The sequence below is a fragment of the Macrotis lagotis genome, chromosome X (assembly GCF_037893015.1).
Source record: "Macrotis lagotis isolate mMagLag1 chromosome X, bilby.v1.9.chrom.fasta, whole genome shotgun sequence".
In the NCBI taxonomy this organism is placed as follows: Eukaryota; Metazoa; Chordata; class Mammalia; order Peramelemorphia; family Peramelidae; genus Macrotis; species Macrotis lagotis.
Genome location: NC_133666.1, coordinates 689,678,409 through 689,702,220, shown reverse-complemented (window position 1 = coordinate 689,702,220; position 23,812 = coordinate 689,678,409). Strand labels below are relative to the sequence as shown.

Sequence of the window (23,812 nt, the reverse complement as noted above, 5' to 3'; positions counted from 1 at the left end):
AAGGGATTATAGGTCTAGAATTGAAACAGACCTTAGATACCATTTAGTTCAACCACTTCATTTTACAAATAGAGAAATTAAGGCCCAGAGAACTTTCTCAAGATCATCCAGGGAGTAACCAATCATTAGAGGTGGAATTTGAACCCAGATTCTTGGATCCTGGGGCCAGTGTTCTTTCTACTGTGCTAAACTGCCTCTGATGAACTGTTCTGTCTTCCATTGGTATTGAATGTCAAGTACTTTTGGCACTTGATATCAATGGAAGACAAAGACAGTTCAGTACTTATTAGCTATGTGATCTTGGGCAGGTCACTTCACCCTGTTTGCCTCAGTTTTCTCATTGGTAAAATGAGAGGAAATGGCAAACTATTCCAGTTTCTTTGCCAAGAAAACCTCCAAATGGGGTCATGAAGAGTGAAACATGGAAACAACTGAACAGCAACAGTCAAGAGAACTAAAATAACACCAGAACTTCTTGGATGGAAAGATCTGAGGGAAGATTTAGTTCAGAAATGAATAGGCTTGATGGCATGGATGAGCTCCTATTTGTTTGGTGAAGTACCCTTATCTCTGAGATTCCAAAGTCATTGAAGTCTTTTTTTTTAGGGGTTTTTTTTGCAAGGCAATGGGGTTAAGTGACTTGCCCAAGGCCACACAGCTAGGTCATTATTAAGTGTCTAAGGTCAGATTTGAACTCAGGTCCTCCTGACTCCAGGGCCGGTGCTCTATCCACTATACCACCTAGCTGCCCCAATGAAGTCTTCCATAAAGTCAATGACAGTCCAAAAAAGCAAAGGCTTTTCTCCCATGCCTGAGATGTTCTCTTTTCTGCCCCTTCCTTCCCTCCTAACTGTAAGCTCAATTCATGGACCAACAACCATAGGGTACCTCTCTTAACCCCTCCCCCTGACTTACTAATGTTTCATCCCCCAAATTACTTCACATATATTTGTATTTAATTTTCTATGAACATGTTGTCCATAGAATATACATTAGAATGGAAGCTCTTTGAGGACAGTGATGGTCTTTTGCCTTTCTTTGTATCCTTGGAAACTAATACAATGCTTATAAATGCTGTTCAATTGTTTCAGTCCTGTCTGACTCTCTGTGACCACATTTGAAGTTTTCTTGACAAAGATACTGCATAGTTTACCATTTCTTTCTCCAGCTCATTTTAACCAATGAGGAAACTGAGGTCAACAGGGTTAGGTGACTTGCCCAGGGTCAAATAGCTGATAATTATCTGAGGCTGAATTTGAACTCAGGAAGATGGAATCTTTTTGACTTCAGATCCAGGATTCCTTCCCCAGAACTACTTAGCCACCGCTATGTATGTGCCCCTACTAGGTCTGATGGCATGATGACTGACTGGTGCATGAATATAATAGAATATTCCTGCATCCTAAAAAAATGGTATATTAGAAACATGGGAAAATGTCAATGAATGGATTCAGAAACAAAAACCCTACATATAATGATCACAAGAACATAAACTGATTAGTACATAAGAAAGACAACTCAACTGATGCCATAAAGTGATAACTGAGCTTGGTCCCTTAGAAGACATAAGAGAAGGCCTCTCTGGGAATCTCTGCAGAGGTCAAGAACTATAGGTATGGATTGCTAAATATAATGCCCAACTTTGGGGGATGTTGGTTAGTTTTACTGAATTGTTTTATTTTTCCTTCTTTTTTATTCTTTATTAGAAGAGATGTCTCACTGGATGAAAGGGGGAAGAGTACGTTGGGAAATCTCTCAAAATGTATTTTTAAAAATAAAAACAATCTTTAAGAGAAGGATATCATGAGATCCTATGAATAAATCACTCACATTTCTGTAGCATGGTAAGAATTACAAAGCTCCTTTCCCATGACATTTATGTGAACCATGTTAGTTCTCATGTCCAACTATGGAAGGTTCTCATTTGCAGATGAGAAAGTTGAGGCTCGGAAATGCTCACCCAGCTAATGAGGTTGGAGCTGGAAGTCAAATTAAGTGTCAGGCCTTGGGAAAGGCTCTGGTGATACAAAAAACAAAACATAACAAAACCCAATTCCAGCCCTACAGGAGATTATATTCTTGTACACTTTCCTGTATGGGGAAAGAGGGGGTATAGTTTATAATGTCACTAAGACTTCATCTGTCAGCAATCTTTCCATGTCATTCACCCTAGCCAGGTTTGGTTTTCATTTTCTCCAGGTGGCCATTTGGAACAAAGCAAATACAGGATGTTTGGGGAAGAACAATTGAGAGAAGCCGGGAGGTCTGGTTGCCTGCCTCTTTCCCTATCAGTTCCAGACTTAACTGGAAATTAAAGGAAGGTTTCTAAGAGCAGAGGGCCCCCAGATCATCCCCAACACCACACCCAACCCAGCCAGCCAACAGTCCTAGAGAAAAATCTCCTGGGATATCCAGAGGGGTTAGTTTTCAGAAACCTCTTGTACAAGCCAGGTCAGGCAAAAAGAAAACAAACAACCAAAAACTCAGTGCAGATCTGGGGCCAGTGGCACCAGACTGGGGAAGGGGGAGACTGGCAAAGAGCCAGCTCATCCAGTGGCATCTGAGCAGCAGAAATAAAGAGCAAATGAAGGAAAAAGAAAAGATAGCAAAGAATAAAAAGCAGTTTCCTTTGGAAACTTAGAAGCCTCCCAGATGCCACATGAAGGAAACAAACAGTCCTGCCAATTTCCCCATCCCCCAAAGCTGATGAAGGGGCCAACAGCCATGAAGGAAAGAGGAAGCATCCTGTGGAAAGCAATGCCCCCTTCCCCCCTTCTGAAGCTGGGAGATTGAAAAGGCCCAAAGCAGTGGAACCCTGATGAGATGTCACTCTCATCTGAAAGAATCTGGAGAAAGCCACAAAGCCACTGGGGATGAGGAGGGGCAGACAGCTCCATGCCAGGGACATAGAAGGATGACGGAGAGTTTGGACACTGTCCAAGTTAATCTTCTCCTCTTGTTGTCCCACCCTCCTCCACGTCCCTGATCTGTTCTACTCTGGCAGCAGTTGAGGACAATGAAAACCGAGTGGGAGATTTCTTAGTATCTGAGAACATAGTGAGATCTCCAGGAAATGATGCAACTCCAACATTCAGAAAGACTCATCCTCCCTCGTCTCCCTCCCCCAGCCCGGCCTCTTTCCGGGAACACCCTTCAAAATCCCCAGGATTTCCTCACACACCAGTCATCAGCCAGCTTGCAAAGAAAGTAAGTAGAAGGAGTTTCTGTAACCCTGTCTGAGAGAAATGACATTGACTTAGGCAGCTGGTGGAGGGAGACCTGAATTTGGCAACAGGAAAGACTTGAATTCAAGTCCAGCCTCAGACACCTACTAGCTGTGTGATCCTGGGCAAGTCACTTTATAATCCTTGTCTGCCTCAGTTTCCTCATCTGTAAACTCAAGGGGCTGAACTTGAGGGTATCTAAGTTTCTTTCTAGATCTAAGTCTGAGAGCATAGATCAGAGGTGTGACCTTGGACATGCCACTTAATTTAGTTTCCTCATCTGGACTCAGGAGCTTCTCCAGCTCTAATTTATCTGGTAGACAGACTACAGCTAGACACATGATAGAAATTATTTCAATGAATGTGTTGGATGAGCTGCCTCTGAGGTCCCTTCCAGTTTTAAATGGTTTGGTCCTCTCCCCGGTACCCAAAATTCTTGACATGCCATAGGTGTAAAATAAATGTTTGTTGCCTAATCGATTGACTGTGCTGAATATCAAAGCTCATTTTAGGACACAGATTTAAAACTGGAAACAGAGTCCACCTAGCCCAAGTCCCACCCCCACCCCCTCCGAGGTCCAGAGAAATTAAGGGTTCAAGGTCACATAGGTAGTGTCAGAGGTAGGATTTAAACTAGGACCTTTGACCCCAGTTCCAACACTTACTCTTTTTTCTTTATTTCTAGAGGACTAATAGCAAAAGTCTGGAAATAGAACCTTGGCTGAGGCCTGGGACATTCCAATTCAATGAGTAGAATGAGATTCAGAACCCTGCCCTTGATTCCTCACTCTCCCCAGGATACTTTCAGAGCTTCCATTTTGGGGCTTCCCCTGAGAACTGTGTAGAGAAAGTTTACTTTTTGAGCTTTAAAAAAATACTTGAGGGGTGGCTGGGTGACAATAATGACCCAGCTGTGTGGCCTTGGGCAAGCCACTTAACCCCACTGCCTAGCAAAAACTAAAAAAAAAAAAAAAAAAAAAAAAAAATACTTGAATAAATTTGTGTCCTCATTGTTGTGAGTATTCTTTCTACCATGTAAACCCTCTTCAGGAGGACCTGAGTTCAAATGTGATCTCAGACATTTGATGCATTAGTTTGGTGACCTTGGGCAAGCCATTTCACCTTAATTGCCTCACATCCAGGGTCTTTCCTGATTCATATCTGGTCACTGGGAGGCTCTAGAGGAGAAAATAAGATTGGTGACTTAGCATAGCCCACCACTTAAATCCAATTTCCTTGCTTGTCATGGCATGACATCCTTTATGTCATGCCCTGAATCTGGCTCTGGAAGACCTGGATTCAAATGCTTTTTATGACCCTTACCAACTGTGTGACTCTATAAGTCACTTTGCATTTGTCTATCAGTATTTTTATCTATAGAATGGGACTAATAACATCATAGTGGATGAAGTGTTACACAAACCTTAAATTAGGCTTAGATTTAGAGTTAGAAGGAATTTTAAAGACTGTCTAATTCACCCTCCTCCTTTCACAGTTAAGGAAGCTGAGGCTCAGGGAGTTCAAATTATTTGCCTAAGATCTTATAAAAAGAAAGGATGAGAGGCAGAATTTGAACTCAGGTTTTCTAACTCCAGAACCATTGCATAGTATTTTCTCAGTACTTCTTAGCTATTCTCAACCTTCCCAGTCTGGGTGCTTATTGTTGCTGTCTTTCAAAACAAAGCCAAGAAACTCTTCATAGAGGTCCCACCCAACAAGCAGAAGTCTAGGCTTTGATCCTTTCCACATTTCAGGGTAGATCTCAATGGGTCATCTCTATATTATCATCCTCTACTGTCCCACTTCCACAATGAGCCTTTTGCTTTTTTCACATTTTCACAAGATGACCCAGATCCTGGCTCAGAGGTCTTTGACTCCTCTTCCTTAGAACAGCCTCATTGGGAATTTGTTGTGTTTTACCCATCTCTTTTGCAGCAGGGAAAATAAATAGCTAAACTTGATAGAGTGCTGTAAATTTTTTTTTTGTTTTTTTGCAAGGTAATGGAATTAAGTGACTTATCCAAGGTCACACAGCTAGGTAAATATGAAGTGTCTGAGGCCACATTTGAACTCAGGTCCTCCTGACTCCAGGGCTGGTGCTCTATCCACTGCTCTACCTGGAAGCCCTTGCCCTAAAAGTCTTAATGCTATTTTAAGCTATAGGGTTTTTTTTTTAGGATTTTGCAGGGCAAATGGGGTTAAGTGACTTGCCCAAGGCCACACAGCTAGGTAAATATGAAGTGTCTGAGGCCACCCAAACTATAGTTTTAAGACTTTTGGGATACCCCAGCTGGATGCTGACCTACAACAGAGGTGGCAGTCCAGTTTTGTCGGCCATGGTCTGCCATATATCTCTCTTTCACTGCTTTGGATCTTTTGCAATCGACAGTACTTTGATATCAGGATATCCTGGGAGGTGTCACCAGAGAGAATCACTTGGAAGGAATTAGTAATGATAGGTGAATAAAACATTTTTACTTATCCAAAAATAATATTCTTTGGAAGAGGATATCAATTCCATGCTAGGATCTGCCTTGGAAGAATGACACAAATTATTTGTAGCAGCATTCGAAAATTGTCTTGGTGTCAGAACCCCTTTACGTTATTAAAAATGTACTGAAATTCTTCTTTTGGCGAGTTATGGCAGTTCATAATTACTGTCCAGGAAGTTTTCTAGGGTCTTTACTGCCCCAGAAGGGTATTGGCTTATAGGTTATGTTTTACAAAATTTGTGTTAATGCTCAATGTGATTCTGTTGCATTTTAACATTCTTTTTGAGGTGGAGAAAATAAAGAGTTGACTTAGACTTGGGTCTACTATTTGGTAATTGAGTACCCTTGTATAGGGCACTCAAAGACAGGGCCCTTTTAATCCCTTTAGGGGATTCCTAGACATGAATCCCACATAAGGTGGTTTTAAGAATTTTCCTCAGTACTCTGGGGTGGGAATATAATGAGCTAGAGAGTGAGAATAAGCCAGGCTCCTCTAGGCTTGAATCCATTTCCCCTAAAACCAAACCTGGAGTCCTGATCTTTTCTAGGAAGGTCCCCCCCCCCCAGTTCCAGATTATATAGATTAACAACATTTCTTCTTTGATCCCATACTATCTAGTACAGGCCTACATCTTTTTTTTAGGTGTTTTTTTGTAAGGTAATGGAGTTAAGTGACTTACCCAAGGTCACACAGCTAGGTCATCATTAAGTGTCTGAGGTCGGATTTGAACTCAGGTCCTTCTGAGTCCAGGGCTGGTGCTCCATCCACTGCGCCACCTAGCCACCCCTAGGCCTACATCTTTTACTTCTGGATTATTACAACAGCTGCTGGTTGATCCCACCCCAACCCCCCCCACCTCAAGTCACTCCACTCCAGTCCATCTTTTACTCAACTATCAAACCTTTCTTCAGAAAATAGAGGTCATTCCTCAACAAGAAAATATAAAACCCTCCATCTGGCATTTAACGTCCTTCATAATATGGTCCCTTTCTACCTTTCCAGTCTTCTTAAACTTCTCTATCATCTGATCTCTTCTCCTTAGCCTGTTCCCCCCTCCCCCCATAATCTGCAATCCAGTGATCCTGGCCCCCTTGCCTTGCAGGCAAATAAGACACTCTCCTCTCCATCTCCTGATTTCCTTGGCTTTCCTCAAGTCCCACCTGCTACAGGAAACCTCTCCTGGTCCTGATTCATGTTAATGCATTTCCTGAGCAATTATCTCCAATTTATCCTTGTTTGTACTTAGATGTTTGCAGCCCCCCTTAGACTGTGAGTTCTCTGAGAACAGAGATAACTGGGTTTGGGTTTGGGTTTTTTTTGTCTTTCTTTGTATCCCCAGAATTTAGCACAATGCTCATTGTAGGGTGGGTCATTAACAGATACTCACTGGCTTGGCCAGGGGCTCAGACTAGTCATTTATCAGAGTCCTGGAACAGAACACAAGGTTCCATTGGGGGGGGGGGGGGTGGCGAGGGGCAGAGTTAAAGAATGATGGGGAGGGTTGGAATGCAAATGGCATGGTCTGGAATGACCTGAACATGATTTAGAGCCCTGGTTCTAAAAAGCAGAAAAATATCTCATCAGGGCCTAGGGACCCAAGATCAGAGTCCAGGTTCTGGTGGGAGCAAGGACGAGGAATTAAAAATGAGCATTGCCTGGAAAGTCACTGGAAAAGCATGTTGTAGGCAAGGTCAGTCACAACACGTCAGGAATTCCAAAGAATCTAATCCAATAAAAATGTATTATGGTACTGTGCTAAACACCGGGGACACAGTTAACAAAAATAAAGTCTCTACCCTCAGGGAGCTTACAATCTAGACAACCCACAGAAGGAGGCAGGAGGAGGGGAAGCAAAGACCAGGCAGCTTGCTATACAGAGTTGAAACCAGTACAACATGGGCAAGGGTAGATGTTGTAAGGAAGCATATGAAAAACCTCTTTTTTAGTTCCACAGAAACTATTTCTCTAGTCTAAACCCCTTCCCAGACTTTCTTATTTGAAAATACATAATAGTCAGCGGAGAACAAAAGGAAGGTCCCAGATCAAAGGTGGAAACCAAGCTTAATTCTTATCTAGTTAAGATCAGGGCCTCCCCCAGCCCCTGATGTGTTTGAGACATGATCTACCTAAGGGCAGAATTCTCTTTTCTTTTCACAAAGGTTTGAGATATTGATCCAGGGAAGGACTTCTGGATGACTCCAGAAGAATCCCGGGAGTTGCTGAGTCATGGCTCTTACAGAGTTAACCTCAAACTGTAACTTATTAAGATCTTTTCCTTGCTTAAAGGTTGGGGAAATGTTTGCAAGCTTGGGAAAATTATACCATTCTGAACATATCTCTCTTCAGGATAGAAATGCCATTAGGATTCAGAATAATAATGTTAAATTAAGGACAACTGCTTTTGGCAAAAAGAGTAATAATGATAATATTTATATTATTGTTATGGTTGGTGCTGAGTTCTTTACAAATATTAACTAATTTGATCTTCATAATAATCCTTCAAGGTAGATTCTATTATTATTTTCATATTACAGTTGAGGAAACTGAGGCAAACAGCTCAAATGACTTGCCCAAGGTCACAGCAGGCTTGGTATCTATTCAATTTTTCTTTGCTAGTTGCAATCTTAATATGGTTGGAGGGGACATCCTTATGGATGAGATCACAAATCCATTTGCCCAACTATGTGGAGGATTTTACGTTGATTCTTTTATCAAATGTCATCTCGAGAGATTTGATCTGACTTTCTAGTAGAACAATTTCATTTTGTGTCTTGACATAGTCAGCCAAAAACTTTAGCTATCTCTCCCAGATTTTGTGTCCCTGGCAAATGCAATTTGCATGCCAATGATGCCTTTAACCAATAAAGCTCAGGGCCCAGGACCAACCCCCTGGGGCACTTCCCTGGAAATCTCCTTCCCAGCTGTCCAACACAACATGTGGTCACACTCTTTGACTCTGGCCATTCACCCAGTTCCCCACCCACCACTAGTCCAAGGTTTAGCACAGGCCTTTGTTTGCTGCCCCTGGATCCAAATCTCTCCATATTTTCTACAAGAAGAGCATTAGGAAGGAATTTTGTTAAATACTTTCCTAAAAATCTAGACTAACTCTAACTAATATCCCCTGGCCTATAAGTCCAGTAACTGTAAAAATAAAAGTGGGGGAAACGAAGTTGGTTTGTTCTTAAGGAAACCATTCCGATTCTGTGTGTCCTTTGTTTCTTTTTCTGTGAATTACAAGACTTTTTTCAGTTGAACACACCATGTCCAGAACTGGACTTTCAGTTCCTGACTGACCACTTGTGGCTGACTTAGTATTGAGGCGCTGGGAACTTTGGTTGGTGAGGAAGTTCCCTTATTGGCTGAAGAGCAGGAAGAGCTGTTGACTCAGTTTACATTTAAAAGGGAAGGAAGACCCCCTCAGTGACACTGTTGATTACTCCTCCTTAATCCCCTCTTCTCTCTAAGGATTTGGGACCCTGCCAGCCCTCTTCTCTGCCTCCCTCTCTCCTCTGTCTGTCTCTCTTTTTCCATCCTTCCCATCCTAGTTCTCCTCCTACCTCTCTGATCACTCCTTCTCTCTCTCCTTTCTTGACTCTGCCTTCAGATCATGCCCTTTAACTATATATGTATCTCAAGGTTCTGTTCTGGGGCCTCTTCTCCTTCATCTCTGCTTTCTGGTGTTCCTAGTTGCCTTTAAATTCCAACTAAAAATCTCATCTTCTATGAGAAGCCTTTCCCAACACCTAATTCTAGTTCCTTCCCTTTCTTAATTATTTCCCATTTATTCTATCTATAGCTTATTTGTACATTTTTGTTTTCTTGTTGTTTCCCCCATCAGATTGTGAGCTACGGTGCCTGTTACCAATAAACAAATATTTATTGACTGGCTGACAGATCTGTCAGGTGATGATCTTTTCAGGTCTATTTTGAGCCATTTTCTATAATGGATGGGGGTAGGGTAGCTTTCTCTATCCATCACCCTGGTTTCCACTGGGCTAACACCAATTATCCTGATCAATGTCCTGCCACTAGACTCCTATGATCCTGAAGGAGAGAGTGAGGCTGATAACTGTACAGCCTTGCCTCATTCAAATACAATTCACTTGCAAGTCAAGACATCTCCTTCAGATCGTCAATGGTCCTCTTTGAGAACAAAGGACAAATAATGATATTCTGGCTTCTATATGGCCTGAGCATGTATGATATCTAAGGCCTCTCTACTACCTGGGCAAACCTGAGCCTCAGCTCCAGGCTGCTTCTTTTTTGTGATGGCCCTTTTTTGATCTTAGGTAACTGAGTTTGGATTCTGAGATTGCTTTGTCCAATCTTAGAGGTGATTTTAAGAGTTTGAGAGGTCTGAAAGCCCAGAGTCCCTTTGGTTGGAGCTGACTGGTAGAGTGAGAGAAGTCTTCAGAAGCTATTCCAGCCCTTTTGGAGAAGAGTTCTACCAACAAAAAGGGCCCAAACTTGATGAGTTTTGCCAGAAGATGTATACTGAGACCTATTTAGACAGTACAGAACCAAGGTGAAATATAACAATGTCTATTCAGGGATTCTCCAAACTGCCTTAAGCTGATATCTAATTATAAACTTTCCAGGAAAGAGTAGCCATAGTTATAAATAGAAATCCTGAATCCCATTTTGAGTTAGATGAATGTTCACTGTGAATGCTTCCTTTAGCAATATGTGTGTGTGTGTGTGTGTGTGTGTGTGTGTGTGTGTGTGTGTGTGTAGGAAATAAATATTTGTCCTAAGCTGGATTTACATTGGACATTGTGTACGCTTCTATTTTCCCCTCTTGAGGAAATTCAAGGTAAACTAGATGTCATTTTTCTCCAGATTAGATGACACAATGAGTTGAAGAATGGGAGAAGAAATTCTCTCAATAAAGACTAGGCTCTACCAGTAAGGAACCCATGTATGGATCTAGAGCACAGAAGGATGGAGTATAGCATCTCAGAGTTTAGAATCAAGAGAACTCTTTATTGTTAGACAGAATTTACATCTTACTCACTGACTCATAATTTTCAAACCACCCTCTCCCCAGTGTGACCCCTATGTGACTAAGAGCCATAGCCTTGGAATGCTGCTAAGTCCACTTTGGGATACAACTCTGACAGTGTGCTCTTCGATCCTCTGGGATTGTTGGTCTCCCTTATCTCTTAAGTCTTTGTATGTCAGAAGCAGAGGATGGAGACAGGCTCTGGTTTGTCTCTCTCTCTGAGAGACTTCTGTGTTTTTGTGTCCCTTGTTTTGACTTCTGAGACTGAGGAGTTCTTATCTCTCTTCTCTTTCTTATTATGCTTATTCTTCTATGTAGCTGCCAGTCTCCACCTTTCATCTTTTGCTTTGGGGCCTCAGTCTTTGTTATCTCTGGGTTAACGGAGTGATAGATGGGGGGCTGGGCAGGGGAGGGGGAAAGAATCTTTGTTAGGGACTGTTGTGTATGGGAGCATTATAAACTATCATCACCTGGTGGCCATGTTTTACTAAGTGCCACAGGAGTGGGAGTGGAATAGGGTCTGGGAAGGATATTTAAGCACTTGTATTCAGGTGAATAAACAGAGCACTTGGAGATCTTGATGGAGTACATGTCTCCCTTGTCTCCCTTGTCTCCCTTGTCTCCCTTGTCTCCCTTGTCATCCTTGTCATCCTTGTCTCCCTTGTCTCCTGCCCCTCCAAAACGTTCACCTGGGGAAGATTGAGGGAATCCAGAAGGGGACTCAACATGAGTCCAGACAGGGACTCAACACTTCTTCATTACTTCTCTGATCCTTGTGACTTCTTCCTTCTCTTGGCTTCCTTTTCTCCTGTATCTCAATCTCTCTCCTCTTCATCTCTCTCTCTGTCTTTGTCTGTCTCTCTCATTTTGTGCTTACCTATGACCCAAATGATGGCTCCCTTGAGAGAATGTAACCACCTTGAGGGCAAGGACTGTCTTACCTTTGTCTTTGTATCCCCAGTGATTAGTACATGATGGTTGCTTAATAAAAGCCTTTAGATTGGTTACAGAGAACCTACAGAAAAAGGTCCCTTATTTGTCAATGGGCACTCATTTCAAGGGTATCCAGTGAGTTCCTTGAGAGAAGAGCCTGAGGGGCAGCTAGGTGGCGCAGTGGATAGAGCACCAGCCCTGGAGTCAGGAGCACCTGAGTTCAAATCCAGCCTCAGACACTTCATAATGACCTAGCTGTGTGGCCTTGGGCAACCCACTTAACCCCATTGCCTTGCAAAAACCTAAAAGAGAGAGAGAGAGAGAGAGAGAGAAGAGCCTGTCTGATCGATCTATTTGTATATCCAGTGCTTTGCCCATATTTTATTGTTCAGTCATTTCAGTCAAGTCTAACTCTTCTGGACCCCATTTGGGTTTTTTTTGGCAAAAATACTGGAGAGGTTAGCCATTTCTTTCTTCAGCTTACTTTCCAGATGAGGAAACTGAGGCAAACAGGGTGAAGTGACTTGCCCAGGATCACATAGCTAGTGTCTCAAGCCAGATTTGAACTCAGGAAGATGAGTCTTTCTGGCTCCAGGCCTGGTGCTTGATCCGTTACAGAGCCCCCCAACTGCCTATAGTAAGTACTGAATAAATGCTTTGTTCATTCATTCACTGTTCTCCTTTTCCTTGCAGTTATCCCTTTCTCCTCACATCTTCCTCCTGGCTTTCCAGGTTGACTTCTAGTCTCCACTAAATTGTCAGCTTCTACAGGAAACCAACACCTAGCCCCCTCAATGTTAGCATTGTCTCTCTCCTGATCATATCCAATTTAACCTGTACATAGTTTGTACATTGTCTTTCGCTCTCCTGCTATTAGTCTGTGAGCTCCCTGAGAGCAGGGATTGGATTCAGGGCCTAGGGTTTTTTTTTTGGGGGGGGGGGCGGGGCTTTTTGCCTTTCTATCCACAGAACTTATCACAATACCTAGGACATAGAAGGCACTATCTACCAGGAAGTTTTTTTGGTTAATATTTCATTCCTTCCTCATATGCCAAAGTTGAACACTTTTAAATTATCTGTCTTTCTAGTCTGGAAGAAAGAACAAGTTTCCATTGCTCATATCTATGAACAGGGCTTATGTGTATTTGTGTCTGCTGATAACTTTGTAAAATGATAGCTCCTTCCCAAGACATTTACTTAAGGGAACCAAGGCTTTCTTTTGAAACCGAGGGTTGAAACCGAGAGCCCTGAGTTTTACAGAAATGGTTCCTTATCATGGGTACTCAGTCAATTTTTTTTTAAATTACCATCTGATGCAAGAATTATCTGAGACCCCTGGAATGGCCTCTGAAAGAGGATCTGAAACTGTTTGAGCTTGGGGAGGAGATAAGTGCCCTTTCAGAAGGGCAAGAACAACACAGTTAAATCACAGCTTGTGAACAGGCAAAATTTGTTTTGATCAAACAAGAAGAAAATCCCCAAGTATGAGGAGAAAAGGTTTCTTGTGTGGATAATCCCCTTTCCTCCAGAAGCCGAATCTTCCTCCAGAAGCTGAATCCCTGTCCTTTTCTTCTCTCCCCTGCCATGGCTCCTCCAATGGTCATGTGGGCCTCAACCCATCCTGCCCAGTTATAGAATTCCTCATTCATCTCTTCTTCTTCTTCCTTCTTCCTCCTCCTTTCTCCTCCTTCTCCTTCTCTTTCTTCTTCTCCTCCTCCTTCCTTCTTCTTTGTTTCTTTCTTGGATTTCCTAGCTACCTATTAGTCTTTTGGAAAGGCATTATAAGAATAAAGAAATGACAAGGTTCAGGTTTAGTTTTTGACATATCCCATCATCATGACTGCTTAAATTTCCCAGGACCCCAGGTAGTTCCTCGAGTCTCGATTATAGCTAATCTGCATTAGTGGAAGGAGTTTTCACACCAGGAGTTTCCTACTTCAGTAAAATCACTGAGATCATAGGCTTCTAGATTTAGGCCTGAAAGGGACTTTAGTGAGAGACAGCTAGCCCAACCCTTTCATTTCAAAATGAGGAATTGAGGCCCAGAGAGGTTAGGGGAGTGATCATCTGGCTCACACATACCCAGGATTCAAACCTAGGTATCTGAAATGTCAATTTATATAGTGGCTAGCCCAGTTTCTTGGCTATTGGGTTTAAGAGCTATATGTGGGAATGAATGTGTTCCTCCATAAAATGGGTAATAGAGGAGTTAAACTAGTGTCATTTTGCGTTCCTCTTTCCACATCATAAACTATTCCTGTCATTGTTGTTCATTCTTATCCAATACTCTCTCTGACCCCATTGGGGGTTTTCTTGGCAAAGTTACTAGAATGGTTTGTCATTTCCTTCTTCAGCTCATTTTTACAGATGAGGAAACTGAGTCAAACAATGTGAAATAATTTGCCTAGAGTCAAACAGTTAAGTGTCTGAGTCTGGATTTGAACTCAGGTCTTCCTGACTCTATGTCTGAAGTTCTAGCCACTGTACCACTTAGCTGCCTAAAAACTCTATGCCTAGAATATTAATTGACTGGAATGATGTCACAAGCCAAAGACATTCCCTCCTCTGGCAGAGCCCCATTTCTCCTCCGAATGTTCTCTGTGACAGAGCTGGAGATGGAGGTCCTCCTGAGTTAGTCTGTGAAAAGCATTTGTTACTGTGCTTGGGACACGTACCTCCCTTGCGGCCAAGAAACTTAATGTTGTCCATGAGACCATGGAGGGAAAAGTTTTAAGATTCTTAGCATTTACAAGTCAGAGGAATAACCAGGTTCTCAGCAGCTGGTTCCTTGACTGGTGCTACATCAGAAGCTTGGATCTTCACCAAATGGAGATGCCAATCATGGATTGGCCTTCAGGCTTCAAGAGAGCCATAGATCTAGATGAAAAGTACCAAGGAACTGGCAGGAGGCCCTGTCCAAATGGAACACTGACTTGCCTCTGGGGTCTAACTCTTAGCCTATGATCTCAAACACAGTCCTTAAGTCCAGATCACAGAATGAGAGTTCAAGACATCTAAGAGACCACCTGGTCTAAAGCCTCCATTTTGGGGGATTGGTAGGGAAGAGAATCTAGAAATATTTATTCCTCTATCAAAGCACTTTTCAAGGCTGGGAGAATGGGGCATTCATGGAGAGGGAGCATAGCCAAATGCTGATGCCTGAGAGCATCCCTAGGTTCAGGGAGTTGCTGTTGATGTCAGTCTGTCTTATTCTGAATTTCACCTCCATACCACCCCCTTCCCCCAAATCCACCGAAAGCCATCTCCAGGAACATCCACTTCTATGGTCTAGGTCTATTTCGATGCTTAGAAACAAGAGGGAATACTGAGCAGCAAGGAACACCCAACCCAGCTCCCATAGTCCCCTTTTCTGATGCTGCTCTCCTAGGAAAAAAAAAAATTGAAATTCATTGAATGGAACCCAAGGAGCCTTAAACCTTATTCCTTCCTCTGTCATTATAATAGATTATTGGCTTTGGGTTAGTAGGGCTTTTAACCCTCCCAAACCATGGGGATGTGTAAAATTCCAATGTGTTTAGAAACCTCATTCCCTTTTCCTGGAAGCTGAGGATGCTTGTAGCCAAAAGAAACAAATGGAAAACTAGTTCTACTTAGAAGGTGATAAGAGATCTATTAATTGGGGAAAGGCTGAAATATTATTGAGTTTGGGAGGCCCGCGGAGATGGGGAAATGAAGCACTGTCCCTTTAAACAGCCAGAAGATTAGAGGCTATAGCAAATAGTGGGCTAAGGCATGTGAGATAATGTGGCCAGGGTCTCCTCGGCAGACAGGTCTCAGCCAATCCCATCTGACTATTCTGGGTTACTTCTAGCCATCTGTGTCTTCCCTTTGATCCTCCTCAAGAGGGGGGAGTGGGGTCTTCCTCCAACAAGGCAGGGAGAGCCTCACCCATCCACACCTCTTGCCCATCTATATCTTCCCTTTGATCTTTCTTGAGGGAGATCTACTATGTCCTCCTCTCCCCAACAAGACAGATAGGTCCTCTCACCCGGCCCCGGCTGCCTCTTCTGGGCTCCTTCTGACCCTCTGTGTCTGCCCTTTGACTGGTGGGCCATATATATTTCTTTTCATCTTCTTCAAGGGAGACCTACTATATGGGGGGGGGTCTTCCTCCTTGGCAGACCCTCATTTATCCATGTCTCTTGTCCATCTGTGTCTTCCCTTCAGCTTTCTATTTTTTTGAGTTTTTTTGAATTTTACAATTTTCTCCCCTACCTCGCTTCCCTCCCCCACCCCCACCCCCAGAAGGTGGTCTGATAGTCTTCACATTGTTTCCATGCTATTCATTGCTCAACATGGAGTATGTTGAGAGAAAAATCATAATCTTAGAGAAAAAAATATGAGATAGCAAAATTACATAATACATAACTTTTTTTTAATTAAAGGTAATGGTCTTCAGTCTTTGCTTACGTGCCACAATTCTCTCCTTGGCTGCAGATGGGATCCTCCATCGCAGATATCCTAAAACCCCTGCAATTTTCCATAGGAGGATCATGTAGGTCAGGGGCCTTCCTCTGGACCCGAGGGTGTCGGGCCAACCTTTTGGCTCTCCTGGGCCACGTTGTCCAGGGGCTGACTACACCTGAAGCCGAATATTCATGGCTACCAGCCCTTCTCCCCATGAGCAGAGTAATCAATGTAATCAAGCTGTGGGAACGGGCTGGGCAGCCCCATGTGCCCTTGGCTGGCGGGCTGAACCCCCTGCCCCCCAACAGTTGACATCCCTGGGCCCTGACATACCTGTACCTCTGATCAGCCTTGTGTATCGCGCTGCAGCCTCACGGCCGCCCTGGCGAGGGAGCCCCCCGGGGCTGCGGGAGGCCGAGGAGGGCCCACGAGCTGGGCTCCTCTGGAGGCCGAGCCCCCTCCCCAGCTCCCAAGCCGGTGCCACCCGCCGGGCTGATGGGCAGCTCATCTCCCTGGAAACATGGAAGTCACCCGGGTGACCGGGGCATGCCGTGAGGAATGAAGGGCACGCGTGGGCCTCTGACGGGGGGGCAGCGTCACCGTGTCCTCCCCCTCTGCTTGCCCATGCGGGTCCCCACGCGGGCACGGGCAGGGGCTGTGGGAGGGGTCGGTGTGTGGGGGCGCAGTGGGGCCCCCCGCCTCTGACAGCCGGCGGTCGTCCTCCACAGCGGCCCGGGCCCCTGGTCCCCGGGGAGCAGAGCGGGGCCTGCAGCCCCCCATCGTGTGAGTGTCCCCGCGGGGCGACCCCTGCCCCCCCGCCTGACCGAGCCACGGGGGCGCTGGGGGACCCCGGGCTCTGTCCGAGGCGCCGGAGGAGGGCAGCGCGCCCCGCGGGGGTCTCGGCCCGCGTCGGTCCCAGGAGAGGGCTCGGACCCCAGGGGTCCCTCTCGGGGCCTCAGTTTCCCCACTGGTGTCACGTGGGCGCGCTCTCCCCCCGCTCCCCGCGCGCGCGGCCGCGGCGCTCTCCCCCGGCTGACAGCGCCGGGCTCCGCCTCCCGCCCCTTCCTCCCGCCCCCGCGCCACGAGGAGCCAATCGGCGGCGGGAGGAGGCGCGCGTCATCGCGGCGGAGCCAATGGGAGGCGGCCACGCCGGTTATACGGGCGGGCGGGCGCGGCGGAGCGGCAGTCGGAGCGGCGGCGGCGGCGGCGGGGACGGGCCGGCGCGCAGGACCAGGCCCAGCCCCAGGACCAGGCCCAGGACCAGGACCAGGACCAGGCCCAGCCCCAGGCCCAGGCTCCGGCTCCGCTCCCTCGGCCCGCAGGCGCGCGCAGCCCCGCACGGCCATGGTGGTGGTGGCGCAGGCCCCGGGCCCGGCCGCGCCCAAGCTGCTGCTCCTGGCATCCGGCAAGACTCCGGGGCCCGGAGCCGGGGTCCCCCCCGCGCCCACCCGCGCGCTGCCCCTGGTGGAGGCCCCGGGCGCCGCCCCGGCCCCGGCCCCGGCCCCGGCCCCGGCCCCGGCCCCCGGCTCCGGCCAGAGCCCGGCCCGCAAGCGGCAGCGCCTCACGCACCTGAGCCCGGAGGAGAAGGCGCTGCGCAGGTGAGGCCGGCCGGGCCGGGCCAGCGTGGCGGGGCGGGGCCGGGCTGGGGGCCAGGCGGGGTGGCACGCAGCGCCCGGGCGGTGCCCGCAGGCCCCCGGAGGGCCCCCAGGCTGCTCACTCCCTCCGCCTCGGGGCCGCCCGGCCACCCGCCACCTCCCCTGGCTCGGCGCTGCCCCGCTGGGCCGGGCCCATCTGCCCCGTGTGGGGGCCGCCCCGGCCCCGGCCCCGGCCCCCGGGGCGGGGGAGGGAGGGGTCTCGGAAGCCCTGAGTGAGGCCACACTGGGAGAGCGCCCCGAGGCCCGGGGGGCCAGCGGGCAGCGGCGGCCGATTTGGGGGAAGGGGCCTGAAAACCTGGCGCCAGGATTGGAGCCGTGGACAGTGAGCTCCGGGGGGTAAAGGCCCGTTTTTTCATCCCCAGGAAACTGAAAAACAGAGTCGCGGCCCAGACGGCCCGGGATAGGAAGAAGGCCCGAATGAGTGAGCTGGAGCAGCAGGTGGTGGACCTGGAGGAGGAGGTGAGGCTGCGCCCCAGGAGCCCGGGCCCTTCGGCCACCCGGACCTGCCCACCGCGGCCCCTGCTCTCCTACACGCTCACTTGCACGATGTTAACTGAGCCAGTCCCCTTGAAGCACATTGAGTTTAGTTGGTGTGTGTGCGTGTTTGTGTGTGTGCCTGCGTGCACCGTGCAGTGCCATTACGCCAGGTGCCAAGATGAGGGGACACAGCTGTGATGCTGATGACTGACAGTGGTTTCGTTGAATTCTAGTAAAGCATTACTGTTTTACTGTTCTACCCTCTGCCCTGTGCCCAAAGTTGTGAAGGCCCACACCAGCCTCCCAAACATTCCACTGGGCAAAACCCAGTCTCCCCAGGGGTGAAGTAGGCAGCTGAGACTTCCGGGATGGGACAGTCCCTGTGAGTGATTCATGGAGCAGGCCCCAGGGGTAGTCGAGGCATCAGCTTCAAGATCCAAGGCCTCACCTAGACCCTGGTGGGCGGATCCGAGCAGAAGCCCTCTGAGAAATGTTGCACTTCTTCATCTTTGGTGGTATCCAGTCTTCAAAATGACTGCCAGCCAGTGTAAAGACTCTTGATGCATGCATGCCTCCTAACTTTTTTTAAGAGTTAATTGGGGGGCAGCTAGGTGGCACAGTGGATAAAGCACCAGTCCTGGAGTCAGGAGTACCTGGGTTCAAATCCGGTTTCAGACACTTAATAATGACCTAGCTGTGTGGCCTTGGGTAAGACACTTAACCCCATTTGCCGTGCAAAAGCCTAAAAAAAAAAAGTTAATTGGCTTCTTGCCATGAGCTTTCCCTCAGAAACTCAGGCCCACTGTTTTCTTTTCACCGTGGCTGTGCCATGTGAAGCCCTGAGTGTGTCACTTACGGACAGTCAGTACCTAGAATTAGAGTGAGGGTCCTTTGGACTTGGAATTTTTTTCTCACCAGGACCTCTTTGGAATCTCCCTTAGGCCTCCCGGAGGCTTTCAAAAATAATCCTGCACACTTGACTCAAAATGTCCATTATTTATGCAGTAATATTCTCCAAAGAGAGAAAAACATTCCCTCTGAGGCCAGATATGCCAGTTTCTCTGAGCTAGGGTTCTAGGTCGTCTGGCAGTCTCAAATTAGATGTTCCTTTCTTTTCCAGAATCAGAAACTTTTGATTGAAAATCAGCTTTTGCGTGAGAGAACCCATGGCCTGGTGATTGAAAATCAAGAGTTAAGACAGCGCTTGGGGATGGATGCCCTAGGAACCGAGGAGGAATCAGAGTCCAAGGTAACAAGGGTCTGTAAGTAACAGAACCGCCACCGTTCTGAGTGATGGTCAGTGTCAATTCAGGACCTTGGACACAAAGTTAGGGGGAGAGAGTTCTCAAGAAGGGATCCTGGTCCAAAGCACCCCTGAGCAACAGGCAGGGGCCCCCCAGGTGGACCCTTGCTCCCTGGTGTTGAAGGGCTGCCCCCTCCTGTCTCCTTCCCAGGTGAGCGATGGCCGGCTGGTGACCGGGTCTGCTGAGTCCGCAGCACTCAGACTACGTGCACCTCTGCAGCAGGTGCAGGCCCAGTTGTCACCGTGCCCGGACACTGCCCCGGGGGCACTGACTCTGCTGATTCTTCAGACTCTGAGGTAAGGATGGGCTGGCCCCTAAGCAACTGGTGCACATACACCCCCTTCCCTACATACACACACACACACACACACACACACACACACACACACACACACGGTGCAGTCTCTTCCTGACTCCAGTATAATCTACAGTATCTCTCCAGGAGCAGAGACTGGCACATCCCTTCCCTCTCTATGGAGTTATGGGCACTTGGACTCTCCTCGGAGGTACCACTAACCATCTTGTCTCTTACAGTCAGATATCTTGTTGGGCATTCTGGACAACCTGGACCCAGACATGTTCTTCAGATATGTCAGCACAGAATACTGCCTGGAGGAGTTCAAAGAGGTGGGAGCAGAAGAGCCCACCTCCTTACCAGCCTCCCCCTCTCCTTTGGTGGGGCCCCCATCAGCCAAGCTGGAAGCCATTAATGAACTGATACGGTTTGACCACGTGTACACCAAGCCGCTCATCTTGGAGATTCCCTCGGAAACAGATGGTCAAGGCAGCGTGGTAGTGAAAATCGAGGAAGCCCCCCCCCTTAGCCCGTCTTTGAAGCAAGACCCCCCTGAGCCGCTCACTGTGTCTGTGAAAGAAGAACTGCCCGAGAATGACCTGATCCCGGAGCTGGGCATGGAGAACCTGCTCTCCTCCAGTCACTGCCTCAAGTCCTCTCCCTGCCTGCTGGAGGCGTGTAGTGACTCTGGCTACGAGGGCTCACCCTCCCCTTTCAGTGATATGTCCTCCCCCCTGGGCACAGGCCCCTCCTGGGAGGACACTTTTGCCAATGAACTCTTTCCCCAGTTGATCAGTGTCTAAAATAGTATTGTTCACTTGTTGTCCAGTCTGAAGGCCCCCCCGGGGGGGGGCATTCCCTCGAGGGCTTCCCCTCTTGGGCCAGGCTTTGCTGGAGCACCCCCAGTGCTGGCCTCGGCTAACTCACTGGACTCGCTTTGTCACCTGAGGAAGATAGGAAGTTAGGGTCTGAGCCCTTTACTTTGTTCTCCCCTTCCTATTTTGCTACATTTTGCCTCTATTAGTCAAGTCCTTTAGTTTTCTTGGATACGCTGAGAAAATACCTGGCGGAGGGGTTAGCGTTCCCATTGTGTACAGTTGGATAATGTGAACATTAGAAGAAATCTTTTGTAAAGTTAGAGAAATTTACTGTGTAAATGCTTAATGATACGAACTCCTTCATGTGAGCTTGGCTTTGGGGAGGCGCTTTCTCCATTTTATTATTTAAAACTACCCGTGCAATTAAAACGTGCAATGCAACTCTCTGTCTGATACTTCCCAGCAGGCCGGGTTCCTGGACAGTCTGGCCCTTGAGGAAAAACTGCCTTTGCTAAGGATTCCTTGTGGTTGGGGCTGTCTCACTGGTGTAGAAAGCCCCGAGTCAGTCAGGCTTTAAAGGAGCTTGCCCAAGGTCTGTCCACTCTGTCAGAGGATAAGGGGGATCAGGGCTTCCTGACTTGCCCAAGGCCACACAGCTAGGTAATAAGTGTCTGAGTCTGGATTTGAACTCAGATCCTCCTGACTCCAGGGCCCGTGCTCTATCCAACTGCGCCACCTAGCTGCCCTGCTTCCTGACTGTTAACTCCTTATCTCCTGACAAGTAACTAAATATTGACTGTTTGGTGCTCTGGGCGTTGTGGGAATACAGGGCTTCCCATGGGGGGGGGGGGGGGGGAATTATGTGTACACACATAGACAAAACATGTAGAATAAGTGGGGGAAAAGGCAGAAGGTACAATCTCAAGGCAGGCAGGGATGGGATAGGCCACAGGCTGAAGAAATGGGAATAGCATAATCAAGTATCTGTCAGAGCCTTACATCTGATTCGAGAAGGGGGGCCCAGGTCAGCTGAGTGGGGAGGCAGTATCAGCCCAGGCCTAGAGCAACGAGGGGCCTGAACCAGTCAGTCTTTATTAAGAGCCTGTGTGTGAGTGGACAGATCAGGACACAGAAGATGTGCTAGGAAGATGGGACCCTTTAGGGACAGCCAAAGATGATGCCATAGTTGGGGACCTGGATGTGTCTAAAGATGGCAGCCTCAATGGCAATAGTGAAATGGGGTAGAGAGGGAGTTTCTGGGGATCTCATCACCAAGCACTGTAGTATGGAGAAGCAGGAGCCAAATAGCTCTGAAGGGAGATAGCCTATGACGACTGAGGAGAGGTCAGATAAAAGAGGTGGCCTTCCCTATGTTCTAGAACTTCTCTATCTTATTAATATCAACTTAAACACATACTGGACCATTCTTCAAGACTGGCAGCCATGGAGTTCTAAGTTAATTTATTTAAAACTACTTTTTACTCAACCAAAAGCTCTGGTATGAGAAGGTGGCATCATTACTGGAGTCCCTGGGCAAGTCCCTTCATCTAAAAAAGAGAAGGTTGGTACCTCCCAGCTGCAAATCAGAGACCGAAATCTACAATCTAGAAATGAGTCTGTAGTTCTCTAAGGAGAGTCTAAATATGATTTGAATAAATATTTCAAAGAGCTTTCAGAAGGAGGGGTAAATACAGCTATTCTTAGGAAATCACATTTTTCTTTTCAAATTTTAGGGTTCTAAGTTTTGTTCTGGAGCAGCTAGTTGATACAGATAGAGTGCTAGATCTGAAGTCAGCAAGATGCATCTTCAAATCCAGCCTCAGACATTTTGTGTGACCCTGGTCAAGTCACTTAACCCTGTTTGCCTCAGTTTCTTCATCTGTTAAAAAAAAAGAGCTGGAGAAGGAAATGACAAACCACTCCAGTATCTTTGCCAAGAAAACACCAAAACGGGGTCACAAAGAATCAGACATGACTGAAAAATGACTCATCATCAAAACCCCGAGAGAAACCTTAATCAAAGAGGAAAATAACTATTTTTAATGTAGCCTGCCTCATGGGCACTTTTGTTTAAAAGACTACACAAGGAACTGAAATTAAGGTGGTTTCAAGGTAAAACAAGTGGCCACTTCCAACTGAGGCCCAGGAAGTGTTGCCCCAAATTCAATTGCATCTGAAATTTGGGACTCCAAAATTCCATTGCATTTGCCAAAAATAGGAGAGGTTGAGGCTGCTTTCTCACAGTGACAAAAATGGGATAATGGGGTTTCAGATATTTCTTTGAAATCCTGGGTTTCAATGCTGGCAACACCCCCATTAGGGAAAAAAATATGGAGATGACGTGATTTTTGAGCCAACTTTCAAAAAGAAATGATACCACCACAGGCCCAATTTACTTTTTGAAACTGCAGCTGTGAAGCTGGGCCATGGGCCTTATACACAAGAATAACTCCAGGGAGACCCATTTCAGACCATCACAGATCACACCATGAGTTTTGGTTCCTGCCCAGGTGGGTGAGAATCAATATTTTACTAAGAATTTGTCGCTAAAGGTTTAGCGTTAGGACACCTGGTTATTTCGAGGCCTGTTTGAAATAGAAATAGGCCAGATTCAAATTGAACATTACAATCAGTTTATTCATCTATTCAAAATGCTTGTTATACTAATTAGCAGAGATAGAGAACTACTGGAGGTTTTTTCCTCCCCTTAAGTGAGGGGCTTCCTAATGAGTTTTTAATTTGGAGAGAATCTGGGATGGCTCGTAAGTGGGGACGGTGCCATCACAGCTTTCAGAGAAGAGTTGTGGATAGGAGAGTCAAAGAAATTGATAGCAATGGGGCTACCTGGGAGGTGGTGGGCTTGGGCTTCCCCCTCCCTGGCAGGGTTAGGTTGGATAACCATCCTTCTGGTCTGCTGCAGGGAGGAGAGATGAAGTGACTTGGTCAGGCCACAAAGCCAGGAAGTGTTTAAGGAATGGATTTGAACTCAGCTTTCGGACTCCAAGTCCATCTATCCGTTGCACCACCTAGCTACTCAATGATGACAAAAATGAAAGGTTGTCTGCCCCTCAATAAATGTGCCTTCTCCTGGGAAATATATAATTTCAGGAAGCAGCAAATATCACCAAGGAGACTGGGAAAGAGAATGAGCTAGCAGCAGAGTTAAGCAACTGAGGCTGA

General features: G+C 46.9%; 2 protein-coding genes across 4 annotated transcripts; one reads left to right on the top strand and one right to left on the bottom strand.

Annotated features, from left to right (window-relative positions):
* The first annotated feature begins 3,058 nt into the window (after window positions 1–3,058).
* XBP1 (X-box binding protein 1) lies at window positions 3,059–21,073 on the top strand. 3 transcript variants are annotated; one of them, XM_074206237.1, is made up of 5 exons: window positions 3,059–3,207; window positions 18,101–18,197; window positions 19,336–19,464; window positions 19,670–19,815; window positions 20,054–20,323. In XM_074206237.1, exons 1-5 carry the CDS (start codon window positions 3,074–3,076, stop codon window positions 20,235–20,237), a joined length of 690 nt encoding a protein of 229 aa, XP_074062338.1. In that variant the 5' UTR covers window positions 3,059–3,073; the 3' UTR covers window positions 20,238–20,323. The 3 variants fall into 3 exon arrangements, with proteins under 3 accessions (XP_074062338.1, XP_074062336.1, XP_074062339.1); XM_074206235.1 differs by lacking the exon at window positions 3,059–3,207 and adding an exon at window positions 17,368–17,681; XM_074206238.1 differs by lacking the exon at window positions 3,059–3,207 and adding an exon at window positions 17,413–17,681 and having other exon boundaries at window positions 19,336–19,481; window positions 19,713–19,815; window positions 20,054–21,073.
* Window positions 12,601–17,203, bottom strand: LOC141496985 (uncharacterized). The gene is made up of 4 exons (XM_074199564.1): window positions 17,061–17,203; window positions 16,417–17,009; window positions 16,087–16,258; window positions 12,601–13,420 (listed from the first exon to the last, which is right to left on the bottom strand). The coding sequence occupies exons 1-4, from the start codon at window positions 17,201–17,203 to the stop codon at window positions 13,405–13,407; spliced, it is 924 nt and encodes a 307-aa protein (XP_074055665.1). The 3' UTR covers window positions 12,601–13,404.
* Window positions 21,074–23,812: the final 2,739 nt, after the last annotated feature.

What these genes read in the sequence shown, in the direction of transcription:
- LOC141496985 (XM_074199564.1), bottom strand. Translation starts at nt 17,203, where the DNA reads ATGACGCGCGCCTCCTCCCGCCGCCGATTGGCTCCTCGTGGCGCGGGG. An exon ending in CGGGGGGAGAGCGCGCCCAC is followed by an intron (nt 17,010 to 17,060) that starts GTGACACCAGTG and finishes CTGGGGTCCGAG; the next exon opens with CCCTCTCCTGGGACCGACGC. An exon ending in AAGGCTGATCAGAGGTACAG is followed by an intron (nt 16,259 to 16,416) that starts GTATGTCAGGGC and finishes ATTCGGCTTCAG; the next exon opens with GTGTAGTCAGCCCCTGGACA.
- XBP1 (XM_074206238.1), top strand. Translation starts at nt 17,428, where the DNA reads ATGGTGGTGGTGGCGCAGGCCCCGGGCCCGGCCGCGCCCAAGCTGCTG. An exon ending in GAGGAGAAGGCGCTGCGCAG is followed by an intron (nt 17,682 to 18,100) that starts GTGAGGCCGGCC and finishes TTTCATCCCCAG; the next exon opens with GAAACTGAAAAACAGAGTCG. An exon ending in TGGTGGACCTGGAGGAGGAG is followed by an intron (nt 18,198 to 19,335) that starts GTGAGGCTGCGC and finishes TTTCTTTTCCAG; the next exon opens with AATCAGAAACTTTTGATTGA.